Source organism: Pelophylax lessonae (assembly GCF_965119305.1).
Source record: "Pelophylax lessonae genome assembly, chromosome: 5".
NCBI lineage: Eukaryota > Metazoa > Chordata > Amphibia > Anura > Ranidae > Pelophylax > Pelophylax lessonae.
Window position 1 is genome coordinate 302,204,282 of NC_138772.1, and position 18,178 is coordinate 302,222,459.

Below are 18,178 nucleotides of genomic sequence, written 5' to 3' on the forward strand. Positions count from 1 at the left end.
ATTTTTTTTGCGGGACTGCGACATTGCAGCGCACAGATCGGACCCTTGACTGACATTTTTGACACTTTTGGGGTTACCAGTGACATTACTGCAGTAATCAGTGCTATACATATGCACTGTTACTGTAAAATGACACTGGCAGTGAAGGAGTTAACTGTATTGGAGAGAGAGGGGTTAAGTGTGTCCTAGGGGCGTGTTTCTAACTGTGATTGGCTGTGGCTACTAGTGTAAGAACAGAGAACATAGTAGAACCGTCTGATCTCCATTCTTACACATGGAAGAATGACAGGCGGCTTTGTTCACATCAGCCGCCTGCCTTTCTTCTGGTGTAACGGACGATCGCGAGTGCCCGGCAGACGCGCGGGGGGGTCCGTGACCGTGCGGGAGCACGCCTCCGGCGGCGCGCGCTCGCTCCCTAGACCCTCACAGGCTAGCGACGTAGTACTACGTCGCTTTGCCTGTGAGGGGCTGACCACCGCAGTAAATAGTTGTGTGGTGGTCGGCAAGCGGTTAATAATATATAATAATCTAGAAAAACAAAAGGAGAGCAGTTATTGACTGTGATGAGGAAGGAGATCGGTGATTAGTGAGGAGATTCCAACTATACCCTCTTGTATATTAACATGCCCAGGACATGGCTTATAGACCTCCAAATCAAAATATGACAGGTGAGAGTGTCAGAGGGTCAACCATGATTTAGTGAACCCTAATAAAGTAAAGCTGTTACAAGCAAATTGATGATGGATGCTGGTGTGTTAAAAAGAAAATATGTATTCCAAATGGTGCACCTTATACAACAAAATGCATTACAAGAATGGTATGTTGATTAGGTTGTTTAAGCAGATGCAAAGGATCTGTGCTTTTAGCTTTGGTATAGGGTGAGAGGTTGGTAAAAAATGAAAGTGAGCTAAGATTTGGCAGAATTTCATTAGTAACGAGGAGTCATTAGAGATTTAGGAAAATCATATGAAATTTAGATTTGCACAACATAATGGGGGACAGTGTCATTTGCTGTTAAAAATGCACAGATTTATTTGAACATAAACAATCATAAGTTTATAGATGCCTTTAAATAGATAAATAGATAAATAGATAAATAGATACATCTTGTTAACCTTTAATCCACTCACTATAAAAAAATGCAAATAAAATCCTGGTAACATTTTGCTTATAAGATTACATTAAATGGCTATTTTGGATTTATTTTTTAGAATTATTTTGTTTAGCAGTTTCCTATTTTACTTTCATTTAAATTACAGCTAAGAATGCACCTTCCCAACTTGAAAGGCACAAAAAATCATATTGTATATAAAAAAGACTCACTAAAACTAATGAGGCACTTTTCATATTAAAGTCTGAGGCTCGTGTACAATATTTTGAAGGTGGAACAAAATCTCATTAAAAAGTCCAATTAAATAAGAATGAAAAATAGGGAATACTGTTAACTTTGATATGGTTGCAAAAAAAAACTGTCAGTTTGAGAGCTTTTAAATTTGTCATTTAGAAAGTTATCTTTTCAACTTTACTGCGTTTGAAATCTTGTACAGCAGCAACTTCCATCATGTTAACTAATTGAGTTTGTTCCTTTAAAAGACACATTGTTTAATATAGAATTAGAATAAAAATTTCAAAGACATTGATGTTTATAAAGATGCTTGTGAAATTATTGAAGCAACAGTGTTTATTAAGGAAGCAGTTTTCCTAAAAATATATTGTTTTAATAAACTGATGGGCTATGATAGTTAGGCAAAGAACAAAAATCATAATCTTAAGGGAATTACCTTTGTGTTGCCTGGTTTACTGTTTGAGCTAAAATGTATTGTGTCTGATTTACTAAAGGAGTAGAGAATTATATGCATAAACACTTACAAAAAGCATAATGTTTTCTAGCATGTTATTGGATGATTAAACTTAGCACAACTTGATTTTGCTTACTAAGCTACGTAAAAACTCACTTTGCATACTCTTTTAGTAAAATAACCCCAGAGTGCAGATCTTGTTGCACTAAAACCATTGTCATATGGGGGGCATGGCCTGGACGGCATGGTGTGAAGACACACATCCCAAGAGTCCGCACAGCAAAGATAGCGCCGACCATGAGACGGCACAGCATGGCTCTCCTGCTCCCAATGATGGCTCTCCAGGGCTCGGAACCATGCCGCAGCTGCAGTGCTCCAGCTCATCTGCATCCACCCACTCTGTGGGTCAGTTCTCCTTACAATCTGACTTTGATGCAGCAGAGTCTGCCTGGGACCTCAGAGAGCATATAACAGCCCTTCCCACCAAGGCTGATGTTCAGCAGCTGATAGCTGCTGTTGAGTTGTCCTGTAAACAGGCTGTGGACGGGCTCAGGGCAGATACAGTGGCATTGGGGCACAGAGTGGTGACCCAGGCCCCTGACTTGCTCCATACTGTGCAAGGTCTCTTTTGACAGATATGGGGATGCCGCACCAGATGCTATTGAGGTGGATAGAGTTCACTGAGTCCTACTCCCTGTCCCTCAAAACACAGATAGGCCGAGACGCTATTTGCAAGCTACATAAATACTCAGTGAATGAAGCTATTATGAAAGCAAGCCGTGACAAATCAGTCATTGAATTTGATGGAGCTCATCTTTCTTTGTTTCCTGATCTGTCACATCATACCCTTATGCAGCACAGGGCTGTTCGACCTCTGCTTGAGGCCCTGCTCTCCATGAATGTCACCTACCGTTGGGGTTTCCCCTTTTGCCTCACAGACTCTTGGAATGGAAAGACAGCAGTCTTCCGAACTAAGGACAATCTGCAACACTTCGTGGAAACACTGGATCTCCCCCAACTGATTTTCCATATTGGAGACTGAACAGTTCTATACCCCTTCCTTAGCCAAGGTCTTGCTGCAAGCATCGCCAGGGCAAGCACAATCGAAGCCTGGCTTCCTCCCTGCCTATCTGATTCTTCGTAGATCTACAGTACATGTAGCGTGAGTTACCTGCACCAGTTGCATTGATTATTGAGGAGGTCCAGCAGGGTGTAATCTCTGGACATATTTTTGTTTTATGCTGCGGTTCCTTTTTTTTTTTCCCCTCATTGAGTGCCCTGGCCTCCTCACAGTCCAACTGGACTACTTACCGCACCATGCTGACTCATATGGCAGGCAGTTGTCAGTTTTCCTTTCCTCGGCCAACTTCATGGCTGCTAGATTGATGTTACTTATTTGTTATTTTTAATGTTTGCCAGGAGAACAGTGGGTGCTGCACCTATGCCCCCAGTCAACCCCCCCATTTGATGTATGTTGTTTGCCTGCATTGTTCTCTCCTCCCTCCAGGTGCATTTGAGGGCTTAACCTCAACCAACGAAGAGCCTCTTCACAGGACGGCTTTTGCCTATCCCTGTGGAAGATGAGATTATGGTCTGCACCACTGCTGGTCCTACCTAGGCTTATACTATGGTTAATACTTGGAAACTTGTGTCCTATAATGTGAGAGGTCTCAGTTCATCACACAAAAGGGGTTGTCTTTGGCAGGAATTGTGTCGCCTGGCTGCAGATGTTGTTTTTTTGCAGGAGACGCACTTCAGAGTTAAAGCCACCCCTCATACACCTCTCCTGCCCTTTGCTCAGTGATTTTGTGCGGCATCTCAAATCACCAAGGCTAGGGGGGTAACGACAGCCATTCAGAAATCATGTCCCTTCTCCCTCACTTCTCTGCATGCTGATCCTGAGGGTCATATTCTTTTTGTTAGGGGCATGATACATGGCCATAGATACACCTTTGCCACTATTTATGCCCCTAATACACAAACAGTTGATTTCCTCTCTAAGACCCTGTGGATGCTGGAGAGCTTTAGTGAGGGTTTTTTAGTTCTGGGAGGGTATTGCAATCTTACACTGGACCCCTGCCTGGACACCTCATCAGGTAAAACCCCCCTATCCTTTAGAGCCCTCAGACATGTTAATCAAATACCACGCTCTCTTCACTTGATGGACTGTTGGCGTGTGTCAAATATCAGAGACAAAGGTTATAGCTATTATTCTAAAACTTATGACACATACTCCCGCCTTGATTTATTGTTGGTAGATCAATTTTATCTGAGTTGTGTTTGTTCCTCCATGATTAAATCCATCACCATCTCAGATCATTCTCCCATAACTTTGACTATTTGTCCGGTTTCCGCTTACCACACAGAGTGGAGGTGGCGACTGAATGAGTCCCTCTCAGATGAAAAGTCTGTCTCAGAGGCCCTATCCTGTATGCTGGCGTCATATTTTGAAACCTATTCCCCCGGGGAGGTGTGCAGCCAAGCCGTCTGGGAACCCCATATGGTGATTATCAGAGGTGAATTAATTAATTGTAAAGGGTTCCATTTGGGGTGGGGGGCTGTGTAATGTAAAGGGTTCCATGGGGTGGCTATGTAATGTAAAGGGTTCTATGGGGGGCTGTATAATGTAAACTGTTCCATGGGGGACGTGGGCTGTGTAATGTAAAGGGTTCCATTGGGGGCAGGGGCTGTGTAATGTAAAGGGTTCCTGTTCTGTCTCAGCATCAATTGTACCTGTGACCTCCTTGTAGACCCAGTCTGAAAGTGTGTGCAGCAGGTTGAATGATGGCTTTAACAGATAGTTTACTCAATGAATAAAGACTCCAGAGGTGTTCTCCAATGCTTCTTTATGCTTCAAGTTAGCAAAGGCATAAACATAGAGACTTTTCCATAGGTAAATTTCCAATGAAGTTACACAGCTTCCACACTCTGCAGTCTCCTCATAACAACTAAACAAAATGGGAGTTACAGCAGGAAAATGGAGGATGGGAGAAACCATCTAGCCAGAAACAGCAGGGGTGCAAGGAAGATACCAATAACATAGCATAACATAACATGTAATAACAACTGCTGGACAGTTAAAGCTGCGTGGCAGCACACTGCCAACCTGGTATCGTGAGATACCACTACACAATTATTTTCCATAAACATACAATTAACATTGCATACAGTAGACTTCCGATTCCGGCGCCTCATGTGAGAAGACGCGCGGAACAGCGGCTCCGATCACACCGGCATACAAAGCCTCTCAAACAGCCCGATAAGCCTCCCGATCACACGGAGCCCAGGCATCACTGCACCGAACGGTAACCCTATGGACAAATTCATCCTCCACGGCCCGCCGCCGGCCCCGCAGGCCTCCCGCTGTGATCCCAGTGATCAGGCCTCATCCGAGGCAAACATGGCGGACGCCACACCACAGCAGCCTGCACTATCACAGGGCACAAACGCTTCGGTCTTCCCAGATGCACAAATAGCCACACTGGCTCAAGCGGTGGCCACACTACTATCGCCCACGATCACTGCAGCGGTCGATAAGGCTATAGCACAGGGCATCACTCACCTCAGGAAGGAGCTGGGGGAACAGGCAGGCAGGCTCACTGAGCTGGAGCACCGTGTCTCTGATATAGAGGAGGAGGTCCAAAGCTCTTTCACCCATGACCAACAGGCCAGACAAACACAATGCTATATTTTAGAGAAATTGGATGACCTAGAGAATCGCTCTAGGCGTAATAATCTGCGGATTACAGGCTTGCCAGAATCCTTTATTAATGACTCTCTCCCTGACATCTGTATGGCCTGCATTCCTGCTGCCCTGGGTCTCCCTGCACCCTGCACGGTGGAAAGAGCACATAGACTGGGAGCCCCCTCAAATGAACGCCACTCTTCTCGCCCAGTAATTGTGAGGTATTTAAACTACATGGACAGAGTTAATATATTGAAATCCTTCCGCAATTCTAAATCGCTTCAACTGGATGGCCACAAGCTTCTCATCTTTGCGGATTACTCCCAGGAAGTGTCCAAGCGAAGGAAAGCTTTTCAACCGCTCTGCCAGGCGTTATACCAGAAGGCTATCAAGTTCACCCTGGCATATCCCGCTACCCTCCGATTCTCAGATGCGGCGGGTGATCAGAAATCATTTACTCACCCCGAGGAGGCGAGCCATTACCTGCAATCCTACCTTCATATCACTCTGGACCCCACCCGGAGTTCTCAACCAAACTCCCAGGGACCCAGGGAGCAACGTAGTCCGAGAAAGGATCCTGCAAAAAAGCAGCGTTTGACCGGCCCTTTTGGTCGCCCTTGATTACTGTTCCCAAGACCCTCTCATGCCTGCTGTATTAGCTTGCTCAAGCATGGCCTAATCGGTTATTTTGTTTTCCACTAGGCCTGTTCCCAGCACCTTGGGATCCAACGGCTGAAGTAACAGCCCTGATGCTGCCTCTAGAGGGTGGTAGATGCTCACAGTTAATCTTGCTGTTGTTTTATTGTTGTTTTATTGCATCTCCACAGTGCTTGTTGTTTAACCTTTATGGGTTTTGTCGCATGCAACCGGGATTACTGAATTTATTTCTTACTATATATTTTTTTTTCTTCTCCCTAGATACAGTCTTAAGCCCGTTCGGATGCACTCTTCTTCCATGATGTCTCCTAGGCTCCTGAGACCGTCCTATCCACCATCCCATGATGGGCTGGGCGCCAACGGCAGACTATCAGTAACGCTGTCCCTGGGTGATAAGGTGGTTTACATGAGGGAAGAAGAGAAGTCGAGACTTCCTTTTAAAGGTACCCTTCTAAGTGTTCCCCTGTTGGGCCCATACCCTGTCTTATCCCTTTTGCAGACCGTCATTATACCTGTTCAGAATCTGCACTGATGTGTTATTACACATATGGTTAAGACCCATCACTACTACCTGGTCAAAATGTACATTCCTATATCTGCTCATTAGACCCCCCAGACGTTTCCCATGTCGTTAAAAATTGTCAGTTGGAATGTTAAGGGCCTTAAATCCCCTAATAAGAGAATGGCTGTCCTCAGGCATCTGAAACGCCTGAGGACGGACATTGCGGTGTTGCAGGAAACTCACTTGGCAGCCGGTGATCTAGACCAACTGCGCAAACTGTGGGTAGGCAAAGTCTTTGGATCTCCGGCAGTTAGAGGTAAGGCAGGAGTAGCTATCCTACTACACAAGCGACTGACCTGTTCGGTAAACGACACTTCTCATGATGACTCCGGGCGAATACTGACCCTAAACCTTTCCACTGGATCCAAAACTTGGTCCTTAGCCGGGGTGTATGCACCGAACGCGCCTACTAAAACCTTTTTCCAACAACTTACCTCCTTTCTAGCCCCTATGGTCCATACGCCGCTAGTGGTCGCCGGCGACTTTAATACAGTCATGCAAGTGGCGGAGGACAAACGGGGAGGTGACGCTCGGCCCCTCCCGCGCTCACCCCCTTCCACTTCACCACTACAGACCTTTGCGGACGGCCTGATCCTGACAGATGTCTGGCGTCTAACACACCCCACAGATCGCAAATTCACATTCTTCTCGCACCCGCATAACTCACTGTCTCGCATTGACTACATATTCACCAATGCTTCACTTTTACCCCATGCTACCCGCCCTGACATTCACGACATAGCAGTATCAGATCACGCCCCAATATCAGTAGAACTGTCGAATATGACCCCCCCCACAACAAAATCCCCATGGAGATTCCCCTCATATCTGGCGAAAGATGTGGGACTCCAAAAGCTGCTCAAAGAGACCTGGACGGACTTTCTGTCCAACAACTCCTCGCCAGACTGCTCCCCCACACTTCTCTGGGAGACAGGCAAGGCGGTACTGAGAGGACGCATTATCTCATATGCCTCGGCCCACAAACGAAAGGTGACCGCAGCCTATGCAGCGGCCAGTGCATCCTTACGAGAGGCACAACGGCTACTGAACTGTTCCAACACAGCTGACAGCAGGAACTGTTGGTCCAAGGCCAAATCCGACTTCGAGACGTGGGCTGAGGCACAGGGGACCATGTATACCCACTACCAGGACTGGAAATTCCACAAATTTGGCAATAAACCAGGCAAGCTGTTAGCGACACTATGCAAGCCACCCTTCACCCCCACAGTAGTGACTACCTTGAAAAACGCACAGGGGATGATGGTACATACACCACGGGAGGTCTTGAGCACTTTTGAACAGTTTTACACCTCCCATTATGGACCAGATCCCATTGATGTCACGGAGGCGGAGAGGTTGCTTGCCTCAGTCTCCCTCCCGAAAGTCACTGCTGACCAACTCTCCTCTTTGAATGCCCCCTTCTCTTTAGAGGAACTTACTGCGGCTATTAAATCCCTATCCCCGGGTAAAGCGCCGGGACCGGACGGGTACACCTCAGAGTTCTGCAGACTGGCTCTTGATACTCTGGCCCCCACCCTTCTCGATTTGTATAACTCAATTTATCAGGGAGGCCGGTACATGCCTACCGGCTATCAAGCCTACATTAAATTGATCTATAAACAAGGGAAAGATCCTACTAATCCCGGCTCCTACAGGCCTATTTCTCTGCTAAATTTGGACGCCAAGCTCTTATCAAAGATGGTGGCGAACAGATTGGCTAACATTTTACAATCATTGATCCACCCTGCCCAATCTGGATTCACCCAGGGGAGGTCGGCCGCTTCCAACATTAGGAAGGTGATCGCAGCTTTGGAATATGCTGGGGCCAATCCAGCCGCGGATGCTGCCATTGTCACATTAGATGCTGAAAAAGCCTTCGATAATGTCAGCTTCCGCTGGCTGGATATGGTCCTTACCAAGTATGGCTTTTCTGGTTCCTTCCTCCACTTAATCTGGGAAATGTACCGGACTCCTATGGCGCAAGTGGTGGTGGCCGGCCTCACCTCGGCAGCTTTCCAACTACACAAGGGCACCAGGCAGGGATGTCCCCTATCCCCCCTCCTCTTCAACATAGCTATCGAACCCCTCTCCAGAACACTGACTTTCCACCCAGACCTTAGAGGCATACCTGTGGGCACTCAACAACTGCGCACAGCGCTTTTCGCTGACGATGTACTGATCTTCACGGCGGACCCAGCTCATGACTTGCCGTTGATCCAAACTATATTTGCTACTTTTCGCTCCTGCTCCGGGCTACGTATAAATTTCTCCAAAAGTGAAGTGTTACCTCTGCGCTACCCCCATCGGCCACATTGGGCATCTTGCTCCACGTTTTCCGTAGTTCAGTCACATATCACATACCTGGGAATTCGAGTGGGCAGACATCCGTCCTCCCTCTACTCGCTAAATTTTACCCCTGTTGTGGATAAAATTCTAGCCGAACTTCAAAACTGGCAATCACTTCCCCTGTCCCTCAGGGGTAGGTGCCATCTTTTTAAGATGTCCAGTTTTCCTAAACTCCTATATCCCATGCAAACGTTACCCATCCTGTTGAAACATATGGATATATCGCGCCTCAACCGGGCAATTGCGGACTTCATTTGGCAGGGTAGACGCTACCGCATAGCGTTGCGCAAGCTCTACCTTCTGAAATGGAAGGGAGGGGTGGGTCTACCAGATATAAGGATGTACAACATCTCCTGCCTCCTCCGAGGGGCCTTAGACTGGATCACAGGTAACTCTAGATATACGAACTATGACCTGGAATCGCAAATGGTGCAACCTTATGACCTGAAGGCCCTGCTGCATTGCGGACATAGAGAAATTCCTCCAGACCTGTGCACTAACCTTCTGTTACGAGACACGGCTATCGCCTGGAGGGAGGCTCGCAGGAAGCTGGGGGTCCCTCATAGGGTCTCCGGTTTCATGCCTATCCATAAGCATCCTCTTTTTCCGCAAGCGCAGCAGGGACAAGTGTTTGATCTGTGGGCGGCCAGGGGCATCACAACCTTTTCCCAGCTGTATGATCCTGGCTCAGGTCTCCCTCTACCCTTCTCAGATATTTGCCAGAAGTATGACTTACCCCGGGGTTATTATTTGTATGTACGACAATGTATCAGCTTTATTCAATCCTTAGGCGTTCCGCCCACTTTCCGTTTCCGGCCTACATTATGGACTCCTGGGTGAAGCGGGGGGCCCACAAAATCTCACACATTTATTCCTCCCTTTGTTAGAGATGTATAGAACTGTTCGCCGGCGAACAGTTCCCGGCGAACTTAGCATGTTCGCGTTCGCCGCTGCCGGCGAACATATGCGATGTTCGGTCCGCCCCCCATAAGACATCATTGAGGCAAACTTTGACCCTGAACTTTACAGTCAGCAGACACATTTCCAGCCAATCAGCATACCTCCCTCCCACACCCTCCCACCTCCTATAAATAAGCAAGGGCAGCATCCATCTTAGATCATTCTGAAGCAGTGTGTGTAGTGAGAGTAGGGAGAGAGCTGCTGCTGCTGCTGCTGCTGCTGCTGTTAAGCTAGGGACAGTTAGTCAGTGTTCCTGGTCTTGCAGTGTTCTTGGTCCACTACTGCTGTAATATCAGCACCCCAAAAAGCCCTTCTAAGGGCTGGTATTTGTGTTTTTTTTGTTTTTTTTATATATATATATATATATATATATATATATATATATATATATATACCTAGCGTCCCCAAAAGCCCTTTTAAGGGCTGGTAATTGAGTTGTTTCTTCTTATATATATATATATATATCTATATCTATCTAGTGTCCCCAAAAGCCCTTTTAAGGGCTGGTAATTGATGATTATTTTTATTTATATATATACATATATATATATATATATAGTGTCCCCAAAAGCCCTTTTAAGGGCTGGTAAGGTAATAGAGTTTTTTCTTTATATATATATCTATATATATCTATTGTACACTGCAGTTGCCTGCCCGCTGTGTGTGAGAGGCCACAGACCTACCACAGACTGTACTGTGTGCACACTACACTCATTTCGGGTGGCACAGGCACAGTACCTTGCATTTTAAAAAATATGTTTTTTTTCCTCTGTCATAATTGCAGTGAGTGCTGTGTCAGGTCCACAGAGTGCACTGTACCCACTGCAGTGCACTGCCCACCACTGATATATATACGGTGGCACAGCATCTTGTTGCAATAAATTGAAAAAAAAAATATTTTTTATTATTGCAGTTGCCTGGGCTGCCAGTTACTGTCAGGTCCACAGAGTGTACTGTGCCCACTGCAGTGCCACTGTGTGCCCACCCACCACTGATATATAAGGTGGCACAGCAGCTTGCAAAGTAAAAAAAAATATATATATTTTTTAATTGCAGTTGCCTGGGTGCCAGTGACTGCTGTCAGGTCCACAGAGAGTGTACTGTGCCACTGCCCACCCACCACTGATATATAAAGTGGCACAGCAGCTTGCAAAGTAAAAAAATATATATATATTTTTTAAATTGCAGTTGCCTGGGTGCCAGTGACTGCTGTCAGGTCCACAGAGAGTGTACTGTGCCACTGCCCACCCACCACTGATATATATGCCTGCAAGAGAAAAAGCCAGCCGCAGAGAAGCCGTATTCCTGAAAATATAAGAAAAATGCTGTTTTTTAGGGGTTCTGGACATGCTATAGAGCTGAAACTTGACAGGTACACTTTTTAGACCCCCCAGACACTAAATACAAAAAATGACATGCCTGCCTAAAAAAATGCCCGCTAAATGCCTGCAAGAAAAAAAGCCAGCCGCAGAGAAGCCGTATTCCTGAAAATATAAAAAAAATGCTGTTTTTTAGGGGTTCTGGACATGCTACAGAGCTGAAACTTGACAGGTACACTTTTTAGACCCCCCAGACACTGAATAAAAAAAATGACATGCCTGCCTAAAAAAATGCCCGCTAAATGCCTGCAAGAAAAAAAGCCAGCCGCAGAGAAGCCGTATTCCTGAAAATATAAGAAAAATGCTGTTTTTTAGGGGTTCTGGACATGCTACAGAGCTGAAACTTGACAGGTACACTTTTTAGACCCCCCAGACACTAAATACAAAAAATGACATGCCTGCCTAAAAAAATGCCCGCTAAATGCCTGCAAGAAAAAAAGCCAGCCGCAGAGAAGCCGTATTCCTGAAAATATAAGAAAAATGCTGTTTTTTAGGGGTTCTGGACATGCTACAGAGCTGAAACTTGACAGGTACACTTTTTAGACCCCCCAGACACTAAATACAAAAAATGACATGCCTGCCTAAAAAAATGCCCGATAAATGCCTGCAAGAGAAAAAGCCAGCCGCAGAGAAGCCGTATTACTGAAAATATAATAAAAATGCTGTTTTTTAGGGGTTCTGGACATGCTACAGAGCTGAAACTTGACAGGTACACTTTTTAGACCCCCCAGACACTAAATACAAAAAATGACATGCCTGCCTAAAAAAATGCCCGCTAAATGCCTGCAAGAGAAAAAGCCAGCCGCAGAGAAGCCATATTCCTGAAAATATAAGAAAAATGCTGTTTTTTAGGGGTTCTGGACATGCTATAGAGCTGAAACTTGACAGGTACACTTTTTAGACCCCCCAGACACTAAATACAAAAAATGACATGCCTGCCTAAAAAAATGCCCGATAAATGCCTGCAAGAGAAAAAGCCAGCCGCAGAGAAGCCATATTCCTGAAAATATAAGACAAATGCTGTTTTTTAGGGGTTCTGGACATGCTACAGAGCTGAAACTTCACAGGTACACCTTTTAGACCCCCCAGATGCTAAATCCAAAGAAATTTTTTATTTTTATTTTTTTTTAATTTTTCCAATAATTGGCTCTCTATCAAAAAATTATAATTTTTAAGAACTTTTTTTTGCGTGATCCCTCTCCGGCATGCCACAGTCCAGGTGTTAGTCCCCTTGAAACAACTTTTCCATCACTATTGTGGCCAGAAAGAGTCCCTGTGTGTTTTAAAATTCGCTTGCCTATTGAAGTCTATGGCGGTTCGCCCGGTTCGCCGGTTCGCGAACATTTGCCGATGTTCGCGTTCGCCGTTCGCGAACGGCGAATTTTAGGTTCGCGACATCACTACCCTTTGTACGGAACTCAATGACCATGTAGCCTCACAGGTGGCTACTCGATGGGACACGGCTCTCTCCTCCCTGTCAGCCCATACTCGGATCCTAAAAGGCTACAATGACACGTGCATTTATGTACAAAATGAATTTTGGAGGGAGCAACAACTTAAGATAATGCATGGGGCCTACATCTCCTGCCTACGGTGGTCCACGGACCCGAACAAACTGCAATGCCCTCTCTGCACCCAAAATATGCCATCCCTTCTCCATAAATTATGGCTATGCCCATTGGTGTCTCTCTTCTGGGACAAGGTCATAGACTTTATCTACCACACGCTGGATCTACACCTGTCAAAGGATGTATACCTTTTACTCTTTGGAGACACTCAGTCCACTTTCTATCTCCTGCCCAGACATCAGAGGCGCTTGCTGCAACATAGCAAGCCTTGGCTCTTAAGTTGTTTGATGATAGCCCGGAGAGTCATCCTGAAACATTGGACATCTGAGGAACCTCCCACTATTATGGAAGTTAAGGGGGAACTGCAAATATTACTACGCAGGGACTTGATAGAACTTCGCCAACTGAGGTTCCCCTCCCATGATCGATTCCACCGGAAGTGGTCGGCCTATCTCCATACCACGGGCTCTCCTGCTTCACCCCCCTCACTGACAATACCCCCCCTGGGCATTCCCTTGAGTTCTGGAGCGTCGGGCTCCTGCATATGAACACCGGATAAGTACTTTGATGAGAGTCTTTAGGTTTTAGGCTTAATCTTTGAACTAACCATACTGGGTCTCCATGCTCTACTCTATATGCTTACGGATATTCTACTTTATCATATCTGCTACTAATACTAAGGTGTTGCTCTGCAATATTCCCTCCACCCCTCCTTTCTTTCTCTCCCCCCCCTCCCCCCATCTCCTTTAGTTTTATCTCTATTGTTTTTATCTTTTTCTCCATCTGCCTATTGTTGGTTTTTTCTGTGCTCGATTATTCTCCCAATTGGGAACATTATACGGTTTAAAATGTGAAATGAAGTGTCGATGCCCACCTCTCGCATTCAAGTTAGGGGCAACCGTTTGGATTATATGTTCAGCCTTGCATATAATTGTGCTTCCCTGTTTCAAATGTTCTGATTGTGGTTTGTTAATGCTCTGGGACGCTCTCTCGCTATAATTGAACTGGTTGGTCAGTTTTCTCTCCTTCTTGTTCCTGGATGGTATTTCCTCACCTTCTTTCCATTCTTCACTAGCCTGAGCATCAGACTTCCCATCTGTATCTTTGTCTCCCGGCTCTGTGGAGTCGTTGGTCTGAGTCTCTTCAATGACTCCCAACTTCGCCCCGCTTCATTAGAGTCTTTGTGTGACATGTTTCCATCCAGGGAGAAGTGTACGGTCAGCTGGTCCACGATGCTAATGGGTTTGTAGGCCCGTTCCTTAAAACTGTACCTCACAATGTTCTGGGGGGCATGAGGGTTGTTTGCAGTCAGGATACGAGTGAATTCCTCCTTAGGTTCAGCCTCGCTGAGTTCCAGCTGGTCCGGAGGCTTAACCAGAGTCTTGGCCTGCATCCATTCATCAGCTCCATCCCCCATATCTGTGGAGTCATCTTCATCCTCCAAGTTTCTTCTTGAGCAGATGTTGGATCTCAATGCTACAACTTCAGGCCGGATTTCCGGATCAGTATCTGGATCCTCCAGGTGGAAATCGATATCTTCTTCTGAGTTTGTAGAAGACTGGTCCATTAAAAACTTGGGTCCTGAAAACCAAATGGTTTGTGTGAGGACAACTGCTGGCACTAAAATCTTCTGCATGAATGCTAGAAAGTGTTCTTGCATCTCAGGTTTGTTACGGAGAGTTTTCTTCAGTGCAGCAAATCTGGTTATAGCTTGTTCTCGATTGTTAGGGAGAGTAAGCCTTGGTACTCGGAAGAGTAATGGAGCTACCCAACTGTTGGAATTGTCCTTGAAGAACTCTTCATCCATAATCTTGATGAACTCCTTGTCTTCGACTGAAGGGGCAATCTTGTTGTCATCACAAGTAGTCTGGTACACTGAATCACCGAAGTCCTTTTGAGAAGTGAGCTTGCAGTTAATGCTTTGGAGTGCTTGATATGGAACTTCGTTCTTAAAATCAAGTCTTTCCTTCACATAATAGTGCGATGGACATTTCATCAATTGACAGGTAACATTAGTTTTGTAGGAAGCTACATCCAAGAGCTTGTGAGATTGGTCTAAACAGACTTCTCCTATTATCACCCATCCAAGATCAAGTTTCTGGGCCTGAGGAGCATCATCTGGACCGTTACATAACTCTCTTATTTTATGAACTCTAGGAACGTCTCTCCCTAGTAGAATCAAAATCTTAACATCCTTGTTAAGTGGTGGAATGTAGTTAGCAATGTGGCTCAAATGAGGGTGATGACGTGCAACCTCTGGTGTGGGGATTTCTTCTCTGTTGTTCGGTAGCTGATCACATTCGATTAGCGTTGGAAGAGGAAACTCTGTGTCCTCATATTCTGATGCAACTATGAAGCCATGGGCTCTTCTTCCAGAAGTATTGACCTTTCCTGCACATGTCTGCAAGGTATAGGACCAGGTCTCTCCTTGAATGTTGAATAGGTCAAAGAATTCTGTACTGGCCAATGAGCGATTGCTCTGATCATCGAGTATGGCATACATTTTTATGGATTTTTGTGGACATCCTTCAGGAAAAACTCTTACAAGACATATCTTGCTACAAGACTTGCTATGAAGACCTTCTCCACATACCTCTGTACATCTTGTGGTTACGGGGTTGGCATATTGCTCAGTTCTCTCCCCGCCATCATCTGATGTAGTCTTGGGGTTGCTGCCGGGTGAAGGTTTCCTTTTGAACAGGTCTGAATGAAGAGCGTCCACATGTTTGGCACTGTTGCAGAGAGAACATCTGATGGCGATTTTACAGTCTCTAGCTAAATGATCGGAGGATGCACAACACTTAAAACAGATATTATGCTCTTTGAGAAATTACTTGCGTTCTTCAATAGGCTTGTCCTTAAATGCACGACATTTGGAGAAAGAGTGTGGCGCATTATGAATAGGACACTGTTGACTAAGATTGCTAGCTTTAATGTCTGTAGCTAAGACGTTGGATGCTATGGTGGTCTTCCTCACGGCAATAGGATGCCTTAAATCCTTGAATTTACTGTTGGTGGCAATACCCCTTGAAGTACTTAAAGGAATGGTGGTTGTATCTGGATAGAAGAAGCTTGGGTCATTCTTAGATCTTGCAACCTTCCGCACGAACTCTGAAAAATAAGAAAAGGGAGGGAAGGAAACATGATGCTCATACTTATACTTTGATCCTACACTAGTCCACTTTCCCTGAAGATAACTAGGCAACTTTGCTACAATAGGATTTACGCCCTGAGCAGTGTCTAAATAGCTAAGACCTGGTAAACTAGGATCTAACTTAGCAATTTCAAGTTCTTGAAGGAGGTCACCTAACTCTCTAAGCTTATGATTGTCCCTAACAGAGATTTTAGGAAAGTCGTTTAGTCTCTGGAATAAGGCAGATTCAATGACTTTGGGGCTCCCATAGTCTTGTTCTAGACGTTCCCAGGCAGCATCAAGGCCTGCTTTAAAGTTATAAATGTAGACAGATTTAAGTCTCTTTACTTGTTCTGAAGATTGACGCCCCAACCACTTTATTAGTAAGTCAAGTTCTGCTTGAGGTTCAATGTCCAAGTTCTTGGTTACCGCCTTAAATGTAGATCTCCAACTCCTGTAGTTCTCTGGGCGGTCATCAAATCTAGATAGTCCAGTTGTAATCAACTCTCGTCGAATCATATACTTGCTGAACTCTGCAATGTCAGTGCTTTCAGTTTTAATAGCCACAGGGGGTACTGATGGTGCGTCGTCTTGGACCATGGTTGGTATATGATGTTGGCTGGTAGATAGAGAGAAAGGTGTTGCAGACGGGTTTAATCTAGGTAAGGGTCTGTCGCCTGAAGGTCTCTGAGCATTTGAAGTTAAAGAGAGCTGTATCAAAGGGGGTATAGAGTTCATTCTGTAGTCTTCTGCTGTGCCCTTGTAATCTCTATGCACATAGGGTTGTGGTGGCACATGAGCTGCGTAGGTTGATTCACTTGATTTTGTGATGTGCGGTAGTTGTGGAGGGTCTCTGTTAGTAGGTGTGTCTAGTTGACCGGCTTGCTTTGGCGACACATTGCCTTCTGATCCACTTGCTGGATGATTATGAGAAGAATCTCCAACTGTAGGTGGGACTGTATTGTCGTGGTTCTGAGTTAAGACAAACTGTAGGGTCCTTTCAACAGGGTCTTGAAAAGCAGCCAAGCTGGTACAAGCTGCTCCTTCTTCTTCCAATAGGGCTTGTTCCAAGACAGATAACTCTGCTAAAGCTACTTCCTTTTCTCTATTCTTCTGAAGAATTTCTAGCTGAGCTTCTGTTTCTGCTTGTATTCTTGCTGAATGCGTTTAGCTTCTGCTTCCTTGCATTTAGCTTCTGCTTCCTTGCATTTAGCTTCTGCCTTGATGGCTGCTTCTTTTTAAGAGCAGACGGCTTGAACCTGGGCTACTGCAACCTTTTGGCGAGCTTTGAGTATTTGGTCGCTCAGTATTGACCTTATTGAGCAGGACCGCAATGACTTAGAAGAAGATTTATGATATGAGCGGGCAGACCTAGAAGATTTTCCTGAGTGTCTAGAAGAAGAAGAGTTACAGGATGTAGTTTCATGTAGCTGTGCCAATCTACCTTCTATCTGTGCCTTTGCTTCAAGATATGTGCTATGCCTCTGCTGGTCATTAGAAGTAAAGTCCTTTAATTCCAATGCAGCTTCCTCTATGTTGGAATGTGACAATAGGGAATAGTACTTCTCAGAAAGTCTTTTATAATTCTCAAATGCCTTCTTAACCCTTGAGAGAGCAGTGTTCAATTGCTCAGAATTGTTGCTAGTTTCATTAGTGGCTGTTATACAACTTAAAGTCTTTTCCCATAATGCAGTCAGGTTACTAGATGTTTCTTCCTTACTTGCTTCATAAACCTCCCTTGCCTTCAAGGATGGATGAGGGGCTCTGACAGGACGAGCAGAATGAAGTAAGGAGTCTGCTTTATCTTGACTAAATGCAGGTAACTCTGTGAGATCTCTGTCAGACATAATAAGTACTGTATGTACTGGTGTCTTGTTAGAAATCTTCCGGAGCTCAGCTCTGTAAGTAGTGACTTCTGTTATTAAGCAGGCTGGCTGAGGTGCTGGGTATTTGATACAATAGCTAGCTATTGCTGGAACTAGTTCAAACTGGATCACCTCAGCACAGAAGGCTGTAATAATAATGAAGCATTCAGTAGGTGTCTGGTTTCATATGCAGAGTAATGCTTCTCGTGACACACAGACAAGTG

General features: G+C 45.3%; 1 protein-coding gene across 1 annotated transcript; it reads right to left on the reverse strand.

Moving 5' to 3' along the window:
* Window positions 1-13,147: 13,147 nt before the first annotated feature.
* On the reverse strand, window positions 13,148-17,936 carry LOC309556494 (uncharacterized protein; the record flags this gene model as incomplete). Its single annotated transcript, XM_082258947.1, has 3 exons — window positions 13,148-13,207; window positions 16,183-17,246; window positions 17,333-17,936. The coding sequence occupies 3 exons, from the start codon at window positions 17,934-17,936 to the stop codon at window positions 13,148-13,150; spliced, it is 1,728 nt and encodes a 575-aa protein (XP_082115073.1).
* Between the last annotated feature and the right edge of the window lie 242 nt (window positions 17,937-18,178).